The sequence below is a fragment of the Alosa sapidissima genome, chromosome 7 (genome assembly GCF_018492685.1).
Source record: "Alosa sapidissima isolate fAloSap1 chromosome 7, fAloSap1.pri, whole genome shotgun sequence".
Lineage (NCBI taxonomy): Eukaryota > Metazoa > Chordata > Actinopteri > Clupeiformes > Clupeidae > Alosa > Alosa sapidissima.
Window position 1 is genome coordinate 20,851,390 of NC_055963.1, and position 21,138 is coordinate 20,872,527.

The window sequence follows — 21,138 nt, forward strand, 5'->3', positions numbered from 1 at the left end:
AGTTTCTCAGAAAGTTCTAGGAACTCCAAAGTCCCTCCTGTGCAAAAACTCCTATTAAAACTTCCTTCAGAGAGAGTGCCTTCCAAGATGGTGTCTATGTTTATCCCAGCAGTTGGCAGTTTCGCTGGGGCCATTTGTGTCCTATGCATGCTACCTGTGTTATTACGCCAATGCAGATACTGATGTTGTTTTTAATTTTAGTGTCTGAGGTTTTCATGGAGAGCAGCCCTGGGCCTTCCACGTCTGCCGGCACCAAAACCGACTCAGACACTCGAGCACAGAGCAGCACGGCCTCTACACCTAGAGCAGGTAACTACACTACCCAGAATTCAGTGCAAAAGGCACACATTCGCAGTAAGAATCACAGCTTGTGTCGAGATTCAGTGGACTTGCGGTCTAACATGGTGTGCTTTCCTCGTAGGTGTCCAGTGCATCCCACAGAGGGCAGCTCTGTTGAAGTCCATGTTGAATTTCCTAAAGAAAGCCATTCAGGACCCAGCCTTCTCGGATGGCATCCGTCATGGTGAGCCTCAGCAACGCTGCGCTGTTCTGAATGCACATTCCCTTATCTTATTAACAAGTTGGCTGCTAGTGGCTAATGGCCCAGTTAAGTATGGTGTAGGCAATAACAGACTGTGTATGTCCCGGTGGTACTGCATACTGATGGGTGTGTTCTGCTGACTCTGCTCTCTCTCTCTGTCTCTCTTGTCCTGCTCACAGTAATGGATGGGTCCTTGCCTACCTCACTCAAGCACATCATCAGTAATGCCGAGTATTACGGGCCCTCACTCTTCCTCCTCGGTGAGTCTACTCTCTCTCTCACACACACACACATACGTCACCGTAGAGTTAAATTTGATCATCCTCTCAGTGGTGGAACCTGTTATGGTAACTCTAGGTTTTGTCTTTTCTAGGTTTTGTCTTTACTCACCAGAGAGCAGTGCTGTGTTACTTGTGCTATTAGAAAGCACAGCTTCCTTGTATGGGCCTGTGCTACACTGGTGCACATTTGTTGCCAAGTGTCTTGCAGTTTTTCTCCCCCTCATTCTCTCTCTGTGGTGACCTCCCCTTGCTAACTGACTCTCTCTCTCTCGCTCTCTCTCTCTCGCTCTCTCTCTCTCTCTCTCTCGCTCTATTTTTTTCTCTCTCTCGCAGCTACGGAGGTGGTGACAGTGTTTGTGTTCCAGGAGCCCTCTCTGCTTTCCTCTCTACAGGACAATGGCCTCACTGATGTCATGCTGCACGCGCTGCTCATCAAAGACGTGAGTCTGCGCCTTCTCAGTCACCCCCCCTCCTCTCCCTCTCTCTAGTGTATCTGTAGATCTGTGCTCCTTTTTTCTTTTATTTTCACCTGCAGCAGTGATGTGCAGGGAATCCCACATCATGGTCTTTTGGGCAGGTGGCCAAAGCCTGGAGGAAAAGGAATATCTCTATTTCTTTGTGTGGCCGACAACTATCCCTGCATAAATGTGATTGTGGACAGAACGAGTTCCATAAAAAACTCTGGAACTGTTTCCAGTCCTGGGCAGCATGTTTTTGTTGGACTGGTCTGCCAATTGCTCTTATACACTTGAAAACATATTTTAGCCATTGGAGAGGATAAATTGATGCCTTGATGTGTTGTGGCTCAATTTGGTCTGGCTGCACAAAGAGTTTGATAAATTGACTGCGCTATCGTTTCCACCATCTTTCTCTTTGACCACTCTCCTATTTACTGTACCCAGTGGTTGGCTTGTTTTAAATGTCACAGCTTGGCAGACTGTGAACCGATAGGAATGGATTGGCTATATCTTCCCTCTATTGTAGTGGCAGTGTTCTAAAGGGATGGCTTGTGCTCTGTCACTCTTGGTCTGCGTCTTTCTCGAGCGAATTGTCTCTTAGTCTTTCCATCCTTTCATCTCGCTTCATTTCTGTCTCCTGTGTGTTCGTGCCTGTCTATCTGTCTGCGACTGTGTTATTCTCGCGGGCTCCTGTTGTTCATCTCCCGGAGGTTCCATGCGGACGGACGCAGTTCTCCTCCGCCAGGTTCCTCCTCCACCTCCTCCCCCGCCATTCCCTGAGTTGCTCAGTCGCTCACACCCCCCCCCCCCCCTCCCCCCCCCAGCACTCTGTCTCTCACTCGTTCTCTCTTCTGCCTCCCTCCCCTCTTCTTCCACTCTTTATTTTTATTTCCCTCCGCGCTTTTTTTGGTTTCTCTTTCTCAGACTCTCTCTCTCTCTCTGCAGGTCCCTGCCACCAGGGAGGTGCTGGGCTCCCTGCCCAACGTCTTCAGCGCCCTGTGCCTCAACGCCCGCGGCCTGCACTCGTTTGTGCAGTGCCAGCCCTTCGAGCGCCTCTTCAAGGTGCTGCTGTCCCCTGACTACCTGCCCGCCATGCGCCGCAGACGCAGCTCCGACCCACTGGGTGAGCAGCAGCAGGGGTTCAGCCAGAGTGCACTTATACATACACACACACACACACACACACACACACACACACACACACACACAGGCTTAAGCACTTTTACTTGTGCTCACTTGACACATTCATTTATTCGTTCATTCATACACACACACGCATCCACAATCATTGTGTCTTGCTTTTGAGCTTACTTCAGTTAGAGAACATGGATTATACTGTGTTAGCTGGTAGTAAAGTGTGTGCATGTGCACCTGTATGTTTCAGGAGACACTGCTTCCAACCTGGGCAGTGCAGTGGACGAGCTGATGAGACACCAACCCACTCTGAAGACCGACGCCACAACAGCCATAATTAAGGTGCGCTCAGTCAAGAGCCCAACATGACCATCGGACCAGCTCAAGAACAACCACGGTGGTTAGTTTAGCGTCGATGCTAACGACCTCTGCTCTCTCTCTCTCTCTCTCTCTCTCTCTCTCTCTCTCTCTCTCTCTCTCTCTCTCTCTCACAGTTGCTGGAGGAGATTTGTAACCTGGGCCGAGCCCCTGAGTACATCTGCCAGAAGCCGTCCATCCAGAAGGCGGACGGCACGGTGGTGGTGGCCTCCACGCGCTCCAACCATGCGGCCGAGGAGGCCTCCAGCGAGGACGAGGAAGAGGAGGAGGCCCTCCACACCTTCAGCCAGCAGCAGGGGGAGCCGGAGAGCAACAGACAGTTAGTTCACATTCCGTCTCGTGGCGTTTGTGTGAACAGGAGCCCTTTGTATGTCACCGGTGGAGTAGAGTCAGTGGTGGAATGGGATAATTGTGTCCCCCCTTCCTGTTAATGTGGAAAGTGTTGACCATGTGTTTGTGTGTTGCTTTCACAGAGTGGTTGGTACTGAGGAGAGAATCCCCATTCCCCTCATGGATTATATTCTGAATGTGGTGAGTGTCCAGCCAACGCTCCTGACATATTGATTCTCCATACATGGCAAATGGAAACACCTCCAAAAAGCATATACCCCAGGGTTAACACTCTCTCTCTCTCTCTCTCTCTCTCTCTCTCTCTCTCTCTCTCTCTCTCTCTCTCTCTCTCTCTCTCTCTCTCTCTCTCTCTCTCTCTCTCTCTCTCTCTCTCTCTCTCTCTCTCGTCTTTTTTTTCTCTGTTCTTCAGATGAAGTTTGTAGAGTCCATCCTTAGCAACAACACAACCGATGACCACTGCCAGGAGTTTGTGAACCAGAAGGGCCTGCTGCCCCTGGTCTCAATCCTTGGCCTGCCGAACCTACCGATCGACTTCCCCACTTCCCCTGCGTGTCAGGCCGTGGCGGGAGTCTGCAAGTCCATACTTGTGAGTCCACCTTAATGGTCTTGGGAAAGTGCACAATCACTGTTTACTTAGAGAGTCAGGAAAGGACAAATCATTACTGGACCATGTCAGGGCTGTTAGCTCTATATTTGCCATTTCCACTGATTAAGTGCCAGACAAATGAGTCACAGATGGAGCTGTAGCTGAGATACTGGACTAGCAGTGTTTCAGCCAACTGCAATAGTCAACTCAGGCTCACTGATAATGTTTGAACAGTTATGCGCAACAAACAGTGATTATGTGGGGCCAAGTTTTCACTTTTCTGCATCCTCCTCGTCTTAGCTGTCTGGCCTGTGTGGAACTGACCCATCCCCCTTTTCTCCGCAGACTCTGTCCCATGAGCCCAAGGTGCTGCAGGAGGGCCTGTGCCAGCTGGACAGCATCCTGACGGCGCTGGAGCCGTTGCACCGGCCCATCGAGGTGCCAGGTGGCTCGGTGCTGCTGCGCGAGCTGGCCAACGCCGGCCACGTCACCGACGCCACGCTCTCGGCCCGCGCCACGCCGCTCCTGCACGCGCTCACCGCCGCCCACGCCTACATCCTCATGTTTGTCCACACCTGTCGAGTTGGACAGGTGAGTCATGGCAGGGGACCAGAGGGGTTAATTGTACAGAAAAGCTTGCAAGGAATGTGGTCAGATGCGGCGTATATGAATCGGTACCGTTCTGTCCTGACTTTGTGCTGTGTTTGGATATGTAGGCAGAAGCACTGCGAAGAATGCTGATGTGCATTCCTTTCTGTCTCTCTCACTCACTCTATCCTCCTCTCTCTCTCTCTCTCTCTCTCTCTCTCTCTCTCTCTCTCTCTCTCTCTCTCTCTCTCTCTCTCTCTCTCTCTCTCTCTCTCTCAGAGCGAGATCAGGGCCATCTCGGTGAATCAGTGGGGCTCCCAGCTTGGCCTGAGTGTGCTGAACAAACTGAGTCAGCTGTACTGCTCGCTGGTGTGGGAGAGCACCGTGCTGCTGTCCCTCTGCACACCCAACAGGTCAGCGAGCGCTCGCCTCTCACCGCCACGCCTATATATAGCCCACCCGACGCCACACAATCAGCCTTGTGTTTAACCTCTCGCCCCCTACCAGTGGTGCTAATCCATTCCATTCTCCGTCTGTATATCTCTTTCTTTTCTTCCACCCTTTTTTTTTCCCTTTCTACCCACCCCCCTGTAGCCTGCCCCCTGGTTGTGAGTTCGGCCAGGCTGACATGCAGAAACTGGTCCCCAAGGAGGAGAAGCCATCAGGCAGCAGCAGCAGCAGCGCTGCATCCTCTAGCAGGAGAACCGGTAAGGAGATCCAGACCGGAGTCATGCTCTTAATTGAGCGCTAATTAGGAGAGTGGAAGCACTGCCATCTCTTCATGCACTCCTACTGGTGTCACTGATTAATTATGCAAGACGTCCAGCATAGCGGCTTGGAGAGAGTGCCTCCATCTCAGTAGTGACAAGGTCCAAAATGCAATCATAAAAGCACATTGTTACCTCACGAATGTTAGAGTATAGACACAGTGGCATTTTAAGAGCATATTACCAAAATTGCAAATGTATAAATTTAGTTGTGAAAGATAACCGGTCTAAAGTAATGTGTGATGTGTTGGAGGAACAGTTCATAAAACTGGGTGATGTTTGCTCCAGCAGAGGCAGATGCACTGGGAGTGGACCCCTCAGCCCAAGGCCTGCTGGAGGGTATGGGTCTAGACGGAGACACCCTGGCCCCCATGGAGACAGATGAGCCCACTGCGACTGACCCCAAGGCCAAGTCCAAACTCACCCCAGCCATGGCCACACGTATCAAGCAGATCAAACCTTTGCTCTCAGGTCAGTGGCAGCATACCTCTAGCATTGAAGCTTATGAGAGTCAGATTACTGTTTTGCTAGCAGGACTGGAATGATATTTGTATTTTGACTTCCCAGCATGTTTATTTTAGCACTAGATTATTTCAGATAAATGGATTATAGTGGTTGCTCAAGTTGAGCCCAGCCCTGCCCTTTCTGGCCCTGGGTGTGAATTTCTTTGCTGTTCCTGCAGCTTCCTCGCGGCTAGGCCGTGCTCTGGCCGAGCTCTTCGGGCTGTTGGTCAAGCTGTGCGTGGGCTCGCCCGTGCGCCAGCGCCGCTCGCACCACACCACCAGCACGGGCACAGCCCCCACCCCCGCCGCCCGTGCCACCGCATCCTCCCTCACCAAGCTTCTCACCAAGGGCCTGAGCTGGCAGCCGCCACCCTACACGCCCACGCCACGCTTCAGGTACGGCGGCGTCCTCCTCTCATTTCCCCTGGCCACTTGGAGCTCCTGTTCTGGCTTTAGCTTTCGGCTCCAGTGGCTTCCCCAAGTCAGCATCTCTTAGAGTTCATTTAAGGTCCTCCAACAAGCATATTCACAATACTGATGACTACAGTATGGATGCAACATTACATTTCTAATTGTAATTAAGCACAGGTGTCTTATAACCCACAACAAAAGTATAGTCATAAAATGTGCAATTGGTACAAATAGACATATAACACAAGTATCCTCGTCAGACACTATTTGCCTCTGACATTGTCTCTCCCTCCCTCCGTAGGCTGACGTTCTTTATCTGCTCTGTGGGCTTCACGTCCCCGATGTTGTTTGATGAGAGGAAGTACCCATATCACCTCATGCTGCAGAAGTTCTTCTGCTCTGGCGGCCATGATGCCCTGTTCGAGTGAGTGCAGTGGAACACGATACTTCCTCTTAACCCCTACACCCCTTAAACCCTGTTAGAAACAAACTACCCCTGCAGGCAAATCGAAATGGTGGTAGATCAGTAGTGTTAGCTGAGGGTAATGTGTGTGTGTGTGTGTGTGTGTGTGTGTGTCTCTCCCCTGACCTACAGGACGTTTAACTGGGCCCTGTCCATGGGAGGGAAGGTGCCTGTGTCTGAGGGGCTGGAGCACACTGACCTGCCTGACGGCACGGGAGAGTTCCTGGACGCCTGGCTCATGTTGGTGGAGAAGATGGTGAACCCCAGCACCGTGCTGGACTCTCCCCACTCCTTGCCCGCCAAGGTGCCCGGAGCCACTGCTACCGCGCCCCAGTTCAGCGCCCTGCGCTTCCTCATTGTCACCCAAAAGGTGAGTTGGTCACTGCCTGAACAGCGGTCTGTCATCAGATGCTCGCAGTGCTGTCGTTGTGTGATCCTCTGACCGAGAATGGTTCAGATAAGATGAATGCTTTGTTTTGTTTTTCTGTTGCTTTGTTTTTTTTTTTAAATGTCGTTTGGTGTTTTTTCTTTCTCGTAGGCGGCCTTCAGCTGCATCCGTAGCCTGTGGAACCGCAAGCCGCTGAAGGTGTACGGCGGCCGCATGGCCGAGTCCATGCTGGCCATCCTGTGTCACATCCTGCGCGGCGAGCCAGTCATCCAGGAGCGGCTGGCCAAGGAACGCGAGGGCACCGTGCGCCCCGAAGAGGAGACCAGCTCCGCCGCCGGGACGGCCGGCACTGCAGCCCCGGCCGCCGGAGGGCCCACCGTAGAGGGGGGTGCCCCCACAGCCACCACCGCGCCGGCTCCAGGAGCGGCAGACGAGGCCAACAGCTCCACACCGCGGAGAGAACCGCAGGTCAACCAAGCTCAGCTCACACAGGTAAAATATTGCAGTTTTTGCACGATTGCCTCTTTCCCCTGGAATAGAATGGCCTCTCACCTTTTTACCTTTTTAATGTTATTTTTTTAATATTTCATATTTCTTCTCTCCCTGGTGCGGTATAGCTGATGGACATGGGCTTCTCCAGAGAGCACGCCATGGAGGCCCTGCTCAACACCAGCACCATGGAGCAGGCCACTGAGTACCTCCTCACTCACCCCCCACCCCTGCTCAGCGCAGCAGTCAGGGTAAGAGCACTCACGCACACACACACACACACACACACACTCACACCTGCACGCTCTCAAGCACACGCTTGGACAACACCCATGGAGTACACGCACGCACATAGTCTCCCTCATGGCCTGTACAGTGTAGTTACTGTGTGCCGTGTTTTCATAGGAGTTTGCCATGTCTGAAGAGGATCAGATGATGAGAGCCATAGCCATGTCTCTGGGACAGGAGGTCAGCATGGATCAGCGCTCTGACTCCCCCGAGGTGGGCACTCATTCCTCTCTCACACACAAGCGCTTGCACGCATACACGCACACGCATACGTAACAGCTGACATGCTTTAACAGCTTGCTATTTTTAGCCCAGGGTTTTTCGTTTTTATTTTTTTTTCATTCTTTTTATTTTTGCTATTAAACATCACTTGTCCCATATTCACATCACCCATTGCATCATATTGTGTTCCTGGTCATACTTGCATAAAAGTGCATCATGCAACTATCATGTTTTGGGTTATGTCACTATTTTATCAGTACATTCTGAGTGGATCGAGCAGTACAAGCCTAAATTCTCCACCTCTGTTTTTTCCCCTCCATCTGTTCTGTCTCTTTCCCTCCATCTCTCCTGCAGGAGGCGGCGCGTCGGCGCGAAGAGGAAGAGCGCAGGGCGCGGGAGCGGGCCGAGGAAGAGGAGGCGCGCTGCCTGGAGCGCATTCTGGAGGCTGAGCCCATCGACAGCACCGAGCTGCACGCCTTCACCGACACCATGCTGCCTGGCTGCTTCCACCTGCTGGACGAGCTGCCCGACACCGTGTACCGCCTGTGCGACCTGCTCATGACCGCCATCAAGCGCAGCGGCCCCGAGTACCGTGACCTCATCCTCCGGCAGGTCGTCAACCAGGTCAGTGACCCCTGGCTGTGTGCTACACCACACCACATCCCACGCCGTAGATTTGGAGGTTGGAGAAATGTAGCGAGGCTGAGGCCAGAATATGTCCATCTGTTCCTCACTGTTCCTCCAGCTGTAAAGTAGCTTCAGTTAAAGTGTAATCTTGCAGAAAAGAGATGTTTGCCTGTGGTAAATTGGAATGGCTGGTTTGTACATCTTTTAAATAAGACTGCACAAGAAAGACATACTTCTTCAAATTGTGGAGAATGAGCTGCCCAATTGACTTTTTTTTGTGTGTGTGTGTGTGTTGACAGGTGTGGGAGGCTGCTGATGTTCTGATCAAGGCTGCAGTGCCGCTCACCACCAGCGACACAAAGACCGTGTCCGAGTGGACCCGGCAGATGGCTACCCTGCCTCAGGCCTCCAACCTGGCCACGCGCATCCTTCTGCTCACACTGCTCTTTGAGGTGAGAAACAATCTGCTGTGCAGCGAAAGCATTATCTGTGGCCCTATGCTCACTGTGTAGATATCACTTACCATGCTCTCAGAAAACACACGTATAGTAAAGCCTGCTGATTGTTGATGTTTTACAACAGTATTACATTCACCCCCAAACAGCACAACTGTTTTATAACGTATAGCATTCTCCTCATACTGATGTGCAAACAATACAGCCCTCTAATTTGGCCTTTTCTCTGTGTGTGTGTGCGCAGGAGCTGAAGCTGTCATGTGCGCGGGTGGTAGAGAACAGTGGGGTGCTGGCTGTGCTCATTAAGCTGCTGGAGGTGGTGCAGCCCTGCCTGCAGGCGGCCAAAGAGCAGAAGGACATCCAGACTCCGAAGTGAGTCAGACGCACACACCTGAGCAGTGCGCTCAGCCTCCGATTACTCCCTCTGTCACAGCACGTGCTCCCACTACCACATCATGTACCGTTCAGTCACTTTCACATTAGTGGTGGAGTTGACCTTCTGCTGTTCTGTGTGTGTGTGTAGGTGGATCACCCCCGTGCTCCTGCTCATTGACTTCTATGAGAAAATGGCAGTCTCCTCTAAACGGAGAGCTCAAATGAACAAGGTGGGTAGTCTCGCCACAGTGCAGAAATTATTACACTATGGCAATTAATCCATGGATCTTTAATTTAACGGATCGGTTTGAAGCCTGTGGTGTAAGTTGTTTGTCTGTTCCCCCATGTCCAGTATTTGCAGCCCAATGGCAACAACTGGCGCTGGTTTGATGACCGCTCAGGCCGTTGGTGCAGCTACAGCGCGAGCAACAACAGCACCATCGACTCGGCCTGGCGCGCCGGGGAGACCAGCGTGCGCTTCACCGCCGGCCGGCGCCGATACACCGTGCAGTTCAACACCATGGTGCAGGTATGGCTGATGGTTCCACCCTGGTCTTACTCGCAGGGTTACTTACTCACATAATGCATGTGGTAACAGAAGATGGGCCTTTCTTTAGCAGCCTTTTTCCTAAGTCCTGTCCCTCTTAAACTATAGAAGTTTTTACACTGCCTGATTTGCTGCGATATATATGGCCTTTATGGCGGAACACCTGCCGATTTTAGATACACCGAGGTGGAACGAGGGTCGACATGGCCCGCCAATTTTACCACCAAGGAGTGTAGTCACAGAGGCGAAACATTTGGTTCCGTCACCAGTGTAAAAGCATCATGGCGGAATGGAGGAATTTGGGCGGGCTACATATGTCTTACCCACCACCAGGAGATTTAAAATCTTTTTCTTTATTTTTGACTGATCAACAGCAGCAATAGCAGCGACAGCACATTACGACAATTTTTAAATCCAGTCATTTAACGCCTGCTATATTTGACTGTAGGTCGGAATGAAATCGGGTGCTATATATCCTAAAATCCAGCGATAAAACAAAGCATGAACTGTCGACTATCTTAGCAAGATTTTACATTATCGCGTTACCTCTCACATTTCTGCCTGTTCTTTGCTGTTAAGCCCAAATACACATGCATCACATTTCGATGGTTACTGGGATTGTGTACAGCCAAACTAACAAGCTAAAACGAATGGGATGTATGACATCTGACAACAGATACATAGCTCTAAAGTATTCATACTCTTGCAGCATTCCAAGCGTTAGTACTACAGGTTCACATTCCATGCTGGACTGTGCTCAAGATTTGTAGTTTTATATCAAGCAACATATTAATACCTTAACACCCATTAATAGGCTATGCCAACTTATAGTGGCGCAAAAAAACTGCACACTTCACAGCGTAAACTACCGTTAGCCACATAACATCTAGGAGCTGGACATTAGCGAACTTAAAAGTTGTATGTTGATGTTCAAACAAAACAGAGAGCTAGCTCGCTAGTCCCTCCCCCTCCCTCCCCTGCAATTAAAACTCTCCTAAATGTGCATCTCGCCACTTTATGGTCTAGTATACACAATTATCCATAGTTAGTATATCGTTCTTTCAGTCATGCTTTCTTCTCAATACGAGCTAGTTAGAGGTAGTAGGATATGGCCAGGATATCACACAGGCCTGACTAAATTCAACATTCTCTCTAGAAACACTTTGTTGTAGCCTATATGGACCTGGCATACCAAAACCCGCGATGGTAGCAGGCTTAACACTTACAAACTGTCATAGTATGAAAGTAGTTTCTGGCATCCATTAGAAAAGCACTACTACATGAATGGCTAACAAAACTTAATTATACCCTACATCTTACTCGTCTTCATGGAATAGCAACGTCACAGTGGTGAGGGCAAAATTATTGATGGCAAAATCCCCAGCTAAACTGATGCATGTCAAAGCTATTGTTTTGAAAATCATGCACAGGTATGCGTTGCTCTTCACACCCTAAGTTGCTATTTGGGCCTGCCTCCTGGCTCCTCAACATGTGATCTCACTCCAGGGCGGCAATTTTCCACCTCCTTTTTAGACAGATAATGCGGCATAAAGACGTCTCCTCCCTGTGAATTTTGCGCGATCTCTATCTAAAAACAGCTTATGTTAAAATGCTGTGATTAGCAACCAGAATTAAAAAAGAAATCCCTATGAAAAACCTATGAGTCTAAGCTTTAGTTAAGAAATGTCTTCAGTGTAAGTAATTAGTCAGAGGCATCAAAGGTATTCTTTTATTTTTTGAAATGAAATGTCCATTTATTCCCATGTAATTTGTAAATAGCTACCTTTTGATATTCAGTCAGGAAACACTGCAGTTGATTTATTACTTTACCACAGCACTATGGGTCTAAAACTCAGAAGTTGAGTTGAGTGTATAAGTCATAATACTGAACCTAGTCTAGATGGGCGAAAGAGAATTGTATTTGAATCTTAAATTGTTTATTGCTCAGTAAAATCCCATTTGCGCAACCCTGAACTAAACCTAAACTAAGTGTCCACCTGTTTCAATGGTTGTTGTTATTCTGCCACATTCTTGTCACAGTGAATTTACCTTCGCTAGCCATGCATAATTTAGTGTTACTCAAATGTCAAAGCATTGAGTATGGCAACCCTTCACAGCTATATTGACTTTCATATTTTGAATAGGCAGTCCAGACAGCGTAACCTTTTGAATAATGCATGCATGAAAAGTTTTTTTTTTATTATTATTATTTGTAATTGAAAATAAAAGTCTTAACCATTTAGCTCTATCACATCACATTTTCCTCTATGTCCTTCTGGCTTTCTCCATGCTCACCATCCATCAACTCAACGGTGTGTGTGTGTGTGTGCGTGTGTGTGTGCGCGCGTTTGTGCAGGTAAACGAGGAGACAGGGAACCGTCGGCCGGTGATGCTGACTTTGCAGAGAATGCCACGTGCCCCCAAGCCCTCCAAAGCTGGCAGCGCCACTGACGCGGACAGGGAGGAGGGAGAGCGCGAGCGTGCCAAGACTGAGGACGCCCAGGCTGATGCAGGTAAAGCATCTCTCTCCACAGCTTTGGCTAGATAGATAGAACAAGTGTGAGCACCAGCAAAGTCATGAAGGCTAAGCACATTTTTGTCCAGCCTATCAGTTTTTCATGCTTAGTAAGTTGCATTAGGGTTCACAAATGCAGAGCCAACCCCAAATGTCCTAGTTCATCAGAGCATTGAGTTTTGTGTCGAATTTATGATTTGTCCACCACTGAGGCTGGATCTGAAATTTCACTCGCATCTTTTAGAATCTGCGTCCACGGCCGTGGAGATGGCCCCACCCAAAGAGGAGACGGAGCAGAAGGAATCGTCTACGTCGTCCTCCGCAACGCCCGTGGCCGCCCAGGACTCCTCGTCGCCGGCGGCGTCCGAGACTGGCGCCATCGTGGTGCAGGGCCTGACGGAGGAGATGACTACGGTGCTGATCCGCGCCTGCGTGAGCATGATCAGCGTGCCGGTGGACCCGGACACGCTGCACGCCACGCTGCGGCTCTGCCTGCGGCTGACGCGCGCCCACCAGTACGCCATGATGTTCGCCGAGCTCAAGAGTACGCGCATGATCCTGGGCCTGACCCAGAGCTCGGGCTTCAACGGCTTCACACCGCTCGTCACGCTGCTCTTCCGACACATCATCGAGGACCCGGCCACTCTCCGACACACCATGGAGAAGGTGCCCTGACCGATTCACTGTACTGCTGTTTATGGACCCTTTCAAGAGTTCCATTATCAGCATCATAGTTGGCCCCACAAGACTTCCTTTTTAACATTCCATATGTTATCTTAATGCAGAGGAAGTAGATTGGGGCCCAAATAGAACGTTCAGGCATTGTTTTTGTTTTTATTGTTGAAAGGGTCTATATCCAGTTTGTCTATGTGTTTGAATGAGTGTATGACGTCAATTAATTTCCCTTTTCTTTCTTGTTATATGTCCCATCATTCTCTTTTTTTACCTGTCTCGCCATCATTGTCTTTTTCTCTGTTGTCGCTCACTGTGTCTGCCCCTTGCGCTATCTATCTGTCTGTCTGTCTCTCAGGTGGTGCGTTCTGCTGTGACCAGTGGGGCTGGGAGCACCACCTCAGGCGTGGTGTCCGGCAGCCTAGGCTCGCGGGAGATCAACTACATCCTGCGGGTGCTGGGACCGGCCGCCTGCCGCAACCCCGAGTGCTTCACAGACACGGCCAATAGCTGCGTGCGCATCGCTCTGCCCGCCCCGAGGGGTGCAGGTACAGGTGAGTGGTCGTGCATCACACATGCAAATATGTGATGGGATCTGGGAAAACCCATCACAAACCCACCAACTTAAAATGCTGCTAGGATGGTATCCAGGATGTTGCTAGGATGGTATCCAGGATAGGGGACTGTATCCAGGGTGTTGCTAGGATGGTTTCATAATCTTGGTGAGGGTTTTTCCAGATCCCATCACATATGGTATTGTAAAAGCTGAGACAAAGCTATGAATGCACATAGTGGAGAGGTTGTTGTGCAATATCATTTGTAGAATGGTTCCTCTTGGTATGTTTATACTTCATACTCCTGTGATCATTATAATCATTGATGGCTCTTCCGTCTAGCATCAGATGACGAGTTTGAGAACCTGAGGATCAAAGGGCCCAATGCAGTACAGCTGGTAAAGACTACCCCCCTGAAGCTGTCTCCCTTACCATCCATTCCTGACACCATCAAAGAGGTCATCTATGACATGCTCAACGCCCTGGCAGCCTACCACGCCCCTGAAGAGGGTAAGCTTGAACCAGAGCCAGCCAGTAGAATCAGCTTACTGCTCTAGTCCATATGCTGTCAGTCTGCAGTCTTTTCGCAGAGCTGTTTCAACTTCCTTCTCAACCTTTTTTTTTTTTTTTTTTTTTACTTCTCTCTCTCTCTCTCTCTCTCTCTCTCTCTCTCTCTCTCTCTCTCTCTCTCTCTCTCTCTCTCTCTCTCGTGTTGTGCGCAGCGGAGAGAGGAGAGGAGCGTGCTGCACCTGTGCCTGGAGGTCAGGACCTGTGCCAGATCCTGCAGGATGTTGGAGACGACGTGTACCAGCAGTATAGGCTCACGCGCCAGGGCAGCGACTTCGACTCGCAGTCGGCCTTCCACATCAACGTGAGTCTTTCATCATTTCTGTACATGTGTGTCTGTGTGTGTCTTTGAAAAAGCTCTGAATCACACCTCTGCTCTGCTCTGCTGTTCCAGACTCAGGTGTTTGCTGCAGATGGAGCCGTGGCAGAATCCTCCCAGTCTGGCACTCCACAAGGAGAAGGTAACTCCCTGAACACACACACACACACACACACACACACACACACACACAGACACTATTATCAAGTCTCAGACCTGCATAAATCCTCTTTCATGCACTCTTTGTTTACTACCATTTGTCTGACCCTTCTAGCCTCCACACACACACACACACACACACACACACACACACACACACACACACACACACACACACACACACACACACACACACGGATGGACACGTGCATAAATCCTCTCTGGTTACCCTTCCTCCTCACCCCCATGCGTCTGCACCCTTTGCAGCGTCCACGCCAGAGGAGATGCGCGAGGAGAAGAAGGACCAGGAGGGCGATAAGAGCGCCGCCTCGGAGGAGAGCCGCGCTGCCAAGGCCAAGGCCAGCAAGCCGCTCATGCCCACCTCCACCATCTTGCGCCTGCTGGCCGAGCTGGTGCGCTCCTACGTGGGCATCGCCACCCTCATCGCCTCCTACAGCTACACTGCCGGGCAGTCCGAGCTCATTAAGGAGGTCAGCCCCCCTGCGGCCAGCACACCACTGCTCTTCCCGGTCTCTCCCAACCAACACAGGAGCAAAACCGCTCAGAACGAAACTCATGGTCATGGGGGTTGGTAAAGGACATCACTGTTTATAGAAGGCGGAGTGCCGAAGGCAATTACAGCCGTGACGATATCCTTTACCAACCCTACTCCCACTTGTCATATTGGTTAAGTATTTAGAAAGAACCGTATGTGGTTGAACATCAATGTGTCAGAGGACCATGAATCTATTTTATGAAGTTAATTTTTAGGCATTTGAAAGTGGAGGCATTTGCGTAGGTGATTAACATTTGTATTGACAGGTTGAGGTTAATCTCAGGTTAACTGCTGACCCCTTGTGCCTTAACCTTGTTCCTCTGTGAGGAGACTTGTCAGCTGTGTGTCAGTGGTCTGAGTGTCCCGCTTCTGTCTCTTGTGATGTGTAGGACTGCAGCGTGCTGGCCTTCGTTCTGGACCACCTGCTGCCGCACACGCAGAACTCTGAGGACAAGGACACACCCGCCCTGGCCCGCCTCTTCCTGGCCAGCCTGGCGGCCGCCGGCACTGGCACCGACGCTCAGGTGGCGCTGGTCAACGAGGTGAAGGCTGCCCTGAGCCGAGCGCTGGCCATGGCAGAGGGCACAGAGAAACATGCCCGGTGAGTCACTCAACGCTCCGCCTGACACTGCAGCTGCTGCCTGGCAGCAAGGGATGACAGGCAGACTGCTCACACACACACACACACTCAGGCAGGCAGGCATGCATGCACACACCCTTGCACACACACACACACACACACACACACACACACACACACACACACACACACACACACACACACACACACACACACAGGACAACAGGGTTGGGCAGATGACTCACACAGATTGACATGAGCAAGGGAAAGGTTGTGAATTAGTATAGCAATTGACTGGTATGATATGCTGTCATAGGCTACATAATGTCCTATTACCTTTCATTTGAGACCAGGATTATGCTTCTACACAAAGGGGTTCATGTGCAGTAAGCATTTGATTGTCAGTATGCATTTTGGATAACAAAAAGTCCTATGGGGAGTATCCATAGGCATTTTACAAAACGCATGGGCATACCTTGGCAAATAATAATCTAAAGCACTCATATTTTCATTCTATATTGATCTACTTTTGCACACAACTTCACAAGACCTGGTGCTAGGGCTCAGTTGTGTTTCTAAGGGATATCAAGAGACCTAGAGGGCTGAAATGTGGTCAGTTCAGAGATGCTTGTAATCCGGCAGAAAGAAAAAACTATATTCTAGCCTCTGTAACTCTTTGTGAGTACATCACACATTTATTTTGACTGTTTCCTACAAAAACTAGAGGTTCTCAGCTTTCTATAGAGGCCCAACATTTGATGGTAGGCCCCAGAAGAGGTGGGAACAATGCCCTTGTAAATAGGCACAGTGCAATTTCAGGCAAAAACTTGAAATTCTTTTTGAGAGTTATGCTGTTAATGCCAATGTTAGATAGACACATTTTTTTAGGCAGGCTACTTGTCGTCTAAATGAACGGAAGGTTGAAATTAAATATCCACCGATATTATATTGATATTCTCTGATTTTTGTGTAGCACATATGACAATAGGTCGCGTTATACAGCCCTGCATAACCTCTGCCGTTTTTGTGGCGAAGGCATGCATTCCTTCATAGTAATATTGAATATTCTCTAACCATCGCTGTTTTGATTGGTGCCGTTTACAACACAACAACTCCTCGTCATCTTTTCTTGGAGAGTTCTGCGCTATGCTGTTTTGTGCTGCTTTCTGCCCCTGAAAGGTTGTATCAGCGATTTCAGGCCCAAAAAATCGAATCTTTCCTAACGATCCCCTAGCTGTCTGCCCCATGAGCAGGCCATCAAAAGAACACATCTCTGTAGGCAGCCTAGGCTCCGAGGTCTGTACACAAAAACAATTGCTACCAACAAGGGTTGGCAACCCACTCAAAGGCAAAATAAAGTGTTTCAACCAATAACCGACGAGATACGCGTTTAGGAGAGTTTTAATTGCACGGGGGGGAGGGAGTAGCGAGCTAGCTCTCTGTTTTGTTTGAACATCAACAGAAGTGACGTATCCCCGCTATCACTGATACAACCTTTAATTGTGTGCACATTTTTCTGTGACTATGTATGCAACGAAGGCATTCTCAGGGTCTGCTGAGGTGGTGTTGATGTGTATAAATGAGCTGATGTGCCTGTGCTCTTTGAGTGACTGTGTCTGTGGTGTGCCCCCCCCACCCCCCCAGCCTGCAGGCTGTGATGTGCATCATCAGCACCATCATGGAGTCGTGCCCATCCACCTCCAGCTTTTACAGCACGGCCACCACCAAGACGCAGCACAACGGCATGAACAACATCATCCGCCTCTTCCTCAAGAAGGGTCTGGTTAATGACCTTGCCCGCGTGCCACACAGTCTCGACCTCTCCAGGTATACACACACACACACACACACACACACACACAGGTTAAAAAATAAACAAGATGTTGACACTGGAATACAGATCTAAGACTATGTAACATTCACTGTTGTAATATTGAAAACCCTATAGAAGGAGTTAGTGAGATTTGATGAGTTTGAGTAAAGATTTCCTTTAAAAAGAAAAGCCATTCAGAGAGATTTGGGATTTGGTTAAGATCGGTAGGATATTTGCCACATATGGATATTTCAAATATTTAAGTAAGTGTTTTAAATCTTGCCAATACAAAAGAAATCATCGTAGCAGTATTATTGACCATAAAGTGAAAGCATAGTGATCTATGTATTTTGCTCAGCACTGTTGTGCAGACCCATTTCTAGAATATTTATCAGGCTGCAGCTTTGTTTATATGGACTCCCATGATGATTTTGTCTTTTGTGTGCATCAGTCCTAACATGGCAAACACCGTGAATGCCGCCCTGAAGCCCTTGGAGACGCTTTCCCGCATTGTCAACCAGCCCAGCAGCCTGTTTGGGGGCAAAGGAGGCTCCAGCAAGAACAAGACGGAGCATGACACTGTTGGCACCACCAGAGATAGCAACAGCAACACCCAAGACCAAGGTATTCCGCATGGCAGTACTAGCAGCAGAACAACCAGCAAAAAGCAAACAACATCCAGTGAAATCAAATGCAAATTATAAATAAACAGATAAACCAGATTGAGCTTTAGATCAAACCTGTTGGACCACGGTGAGGCATGGGCTGCCTAAAGGAACAACACTGATTAAAAACAAAGCCAGAGAGAGAGATGGCCAGATGTACACAAAAAGTTCTGTTGCAAAAAAATGCAAAGACAGTGTTATTTCTGTGGCACTTTGAGATTGGCTTGCTCTCAAAATACAAAATGATGTGCATGTTGTTTTAAAAAAAGCAATTTTGGTTGGAGATGAAACCTTGCTGGGTCACTTGGGGTGGAAGAAATTACTCTGGGAATACACTTTGGCTATTTGGCGAGCTGTGCTGCGCAAGTGGTTACCAGGCAACAGACATCTTTGAACTAATACTTCCATCTGCACCAGTAGAAACAGAACTGGGCCACATGGATTCTCTTTCTTTACTGCTGTGTTTGCAATGCTGGAGGTAAAGTCACAATGTTGTTGCCATGTAGACGGTTATAAATTCTGTATGCTGCTGTCTCTCCCAAGTCAAGTCAAATTTATTTATATAGCACATTTCAAAGCAATAGCATTGCACCAAAGTGCTTTACATAAAATAATAATAATAAAAATAATAAAAGTAATAATAATAACAATAGTACATATACATACATATAATTAAAAAAAAGGGAGAGGTTTGGGAGTCAGGGAGTGTTAAAAGCTAGGGAGAAGAGGTAGGTCTTTAGGTTGGATTTAAAACTACTAATAGTGGGGCAGGATTTCACAACATCAGGAAGGCTATTCCAAAGCTGGGGAGCATAGACAGAGAAAGCTCTGTCACCTTTGGATTTAAGAGAGGCAGAAGGAACACAAAGGAGACACTGGGAAGATGATCGAAGAGGTCAGGTCTAGGAGGACAGTAAGGAATTAAAAGATCACATAAATACTGAGGTGCTAAACCATGTAAAGCTTTGAAAACAAACAGAAGAATTTTAAAATTAATTCTTTGTTCCACAGGAAGCCAGTGCAGTTTAGCCAACACAGGTGAAATGTGGTCATGTTTCTTAGATCCAGTCAGTAATCTGGCTGCAGCATTTTGGACCAGCTGGAGTCTGTTTAGAGTAGATTTAGTTACACCTACATACAGTGAGTTGCAATAATCAAGCCTAGAGGAAATAAAGGCATGTATAAGGATTTCTAAATCACTGTAGGAGAGAGAAGACTTGAGCTTTGCTATTGTCCTAAGTTGGTAAAAACTTCCCTTGACAACGCTGTTGACTTGCTTATTAAAAGTCAGAGAAGAGTCTAAGAAAACACCTAGGTTCTTGACCACACTGTGATGGTTAACAGACAGAGGGCCAAGAGACTTGCTTACATTGTTGACAGAATTTGGTGGTCCAAAAATGATTACTTCTGTTTTGCTGTCATTTAGCTGTAAAAAGTTGTTAGCCATCCAATTCTTAGTGTCATTAAGACAAAGAAAAAGGTTTGTCAATGAGCAGGAATTTTCAGGGGCCACCGGTATATAAAATTGGGTATCATCTGCGTAGCAGTGGTAACGACTATTGAATTGATTGAAAATGGAGCCCAGGGGAAGCATGTATAAAGAAAATAATAGAGGCCCTAAAATAGAACCCTGGGGGACACCACACTTAATGGGAGCAGATGACGATGAAGCATTGCCTAAATGCACTGAAAAAGATCTATCAGTTAAGTAAGATCTGAACCAATTTAATACAGTGCCTTGCAGACCAACTTCAACATCCAGGCGTTTTAAAAGGATCTTGTGGTCAATGGTGTCAAAAGCAGCACTAAGATCTAACAGGACCAATAGGGCACAAGAGCCAGAGAGCAATAGATCATTATGGACCTTAAGTAAGGCAGACTGTGCTATGAAGTGGTCTAAAACCAGATTGAAACTTGTCAATGATATTAGAGGTGTTTAAATAGGAAGAGACTTGTGACAGAACAACTTTTTCTAAGATCTTAGAGAGAAAGGGCAGTTTAGAAATGGGCCTATAATTTTTCAAATCAATGGGATCAAGGGAAGGTTTTTTCAGGAGAGGTTGCACAATAGCGTGTTTAAAGCCAGAGGGTACTACTCCATTAGCCAGGGAGCTATTAATGATGCTCAAGATAAAAGGGCAAATAGCTGCAAAAGCTTCTTTGAAAAGGTGAGATGAAGGAATATCAGAGTGGCAAGAAGAGGGCTTCATATGAGAGACCACGTCTGACAACTGTGAGGAAGAGACTGTGAGGAAGTTTCATTTGTCTCGGCACAGTGGTTAAAACTGTGAAACTACACTGTAAGCAATCAAGCCGCAGGAAACAAATGGATTTGTATAGGATCTCCCCAAAACACCATGATTCCTGTTAGAGAGTATGACACGGAAGGGTGTTAACGCAAAAGTAGAAAAGTTAATTCAAGGGTGTGCTTGATAATGAGGATGTGACGTATGATGGAATACACCAGCAAACTGAGTGTAGTGTGTAGATGAGTGTATAGTAATTAGGGGTGTAAAGGTAAACTTTCTTACAGAACTGTTTAAGTACTGGATGTTTGGTTGAATGTGTGTACCAAATGCGGTCTTTAACAGTAATCAACATAGGCTTTTTTGTATAATATGTGGCGGACCCTGTGTCAGTTTAGTCAATTAAAATCAAAAAACATTTGACACTTCAAAATACTATTCCCGTTGCATATCAGCAGTATTGTCAGTGAATTTAAGGCTTGCCGTACCTGAAATAAATCGCACAGTGACTCCGCTAATAGTAATTCCAGAACAGTGACTCCGCTAATGGTAATTCCAGAACAGTGACTCCGCTAATGGTAATTCCAGAACAGTGACTCCGCTAATGGTAATTCCAGAACAGTGACTCCGCTAATAGTAA

General features: G+C 48.3%; 1 protein-coding gene across 19 annotated transcripts in view; it reads left to right on the forward strand.

Annotated features, from left to right (window-relative positions):
• huwe1 (HECT, UBA and WWE domain containing E3 ubiquitin protein ligase 1) overlaps positions 1-21,138 on the forward strand; it is a 62,723-nt gene that overhangs the window by 12,408 nt on the left and 29,177 nt on the right. For 12 of the 19 annotated variants that reach the window (XM_042096736.1, XM_042096752.1, XM_042096749.1 and 9 more), the window contains exons 16-49: positions 202-309; positions 422-523; positions 721-801; positions 1,156-1,262; positions 2,205-2,403; positions 2,665-2,756; positions 2,909-3,159; positions 3,266-3,323; positions 3,553-3,729; positions 4,075-4,320; positions 4,597-4,730; positions 4,912-5,024; positions 5,373-5,555; positions 5,767-5,983; positions 6,300-6,422; positions 6,594-6,831; positions 7,000-7,341; positions 7,467-7,589; positions 7,744-7,839; positions 8,203-8,472; positions 8,775-8,927; positions 9,175-9,302; positions 9,454-9,535; positions 9,658-9,834; positions 12,209-12,365; positions 12,612-13,033; positions 13,398-13,593; positions 13,936-14,103; positions 14,316-14,464; positions 14,555-14,621; positions 14,906-15,129; positions 15,584-15,795; positions 17,419-17,601; positions 18,039-18,211. In XM_042096736.1, coding sequence (XP_041952670.1) covers positions 202-309; positions 422-523; positions 721-801; positions 1,156-1,262; positions 2,205-2,403; positions 2,665-2,756; positions 2,909-3,159; positions 3,266-3,323; positions 3,553-3,729; positions 4,075-4,320; positions 4,597-4,730; positions 4,912-5,024; positions 5,373-5,555; positions 5,767-5,983; positions 6,300-6,422; positions 6,594-6,831; positions 7,000-7,341; positions 7,467-7,589; positions 7,744-7,839; positions 8,203-8,472; positions 8,775-8,927; positions 9,175-9,302; positions 9,454-9,535; positions 9,658-9,834; positions 12,209-12,365; positions 12,612-13,033; positions 13,398-13,593; positions 13,936-14,103; positions 14,316-14,464; positions 14,555-14,621; positions 14,906-15,129; positions 15,584-15,795; positions 17,419-17,601; positions 18,039-18,211 — 5,751 coding nt within the window. The remainder of the gene's footprint in view (positions 1-201; positions 310-421; positions 524-720; positions 802-1,155; positions 1,263-2,204; positions 2,404-2,664; positions 2,757-2,908; positions 3,160-3,265; positions 3,324-3,552; positions 3,730-4,074; positions 4,321-4,596; positions 4,731-4,911; positions 5,025-5,372; positions 5,556-5,766; positions 5,984-6,299; positions 6,423-6,593; positions 6,832-6,999; positions 7,342-7,466; positions 7,590-7,743; positions 7,840-8,202; positions 8,473-8,774; positions 8,928-9,174; positions 9,303-9,453; positions 9,536-9,657; positions 9,835-12,208; positions 12,366-12,611; positions 13,034-13,397; positions 13,594-13,935; positions 14,104-14,315; positions 14,465-14,554; positions 14,622-14,905; positions 15,130-15,583; positions 15,796-17,418; positions 17,602-18,038; positions 18,212-21,138) is intronic. The other 7 variants (XM_042096750.1, XM_042096754.1, XM_042096740.1 and 4 more) reach the window with 6 other exon arrangements.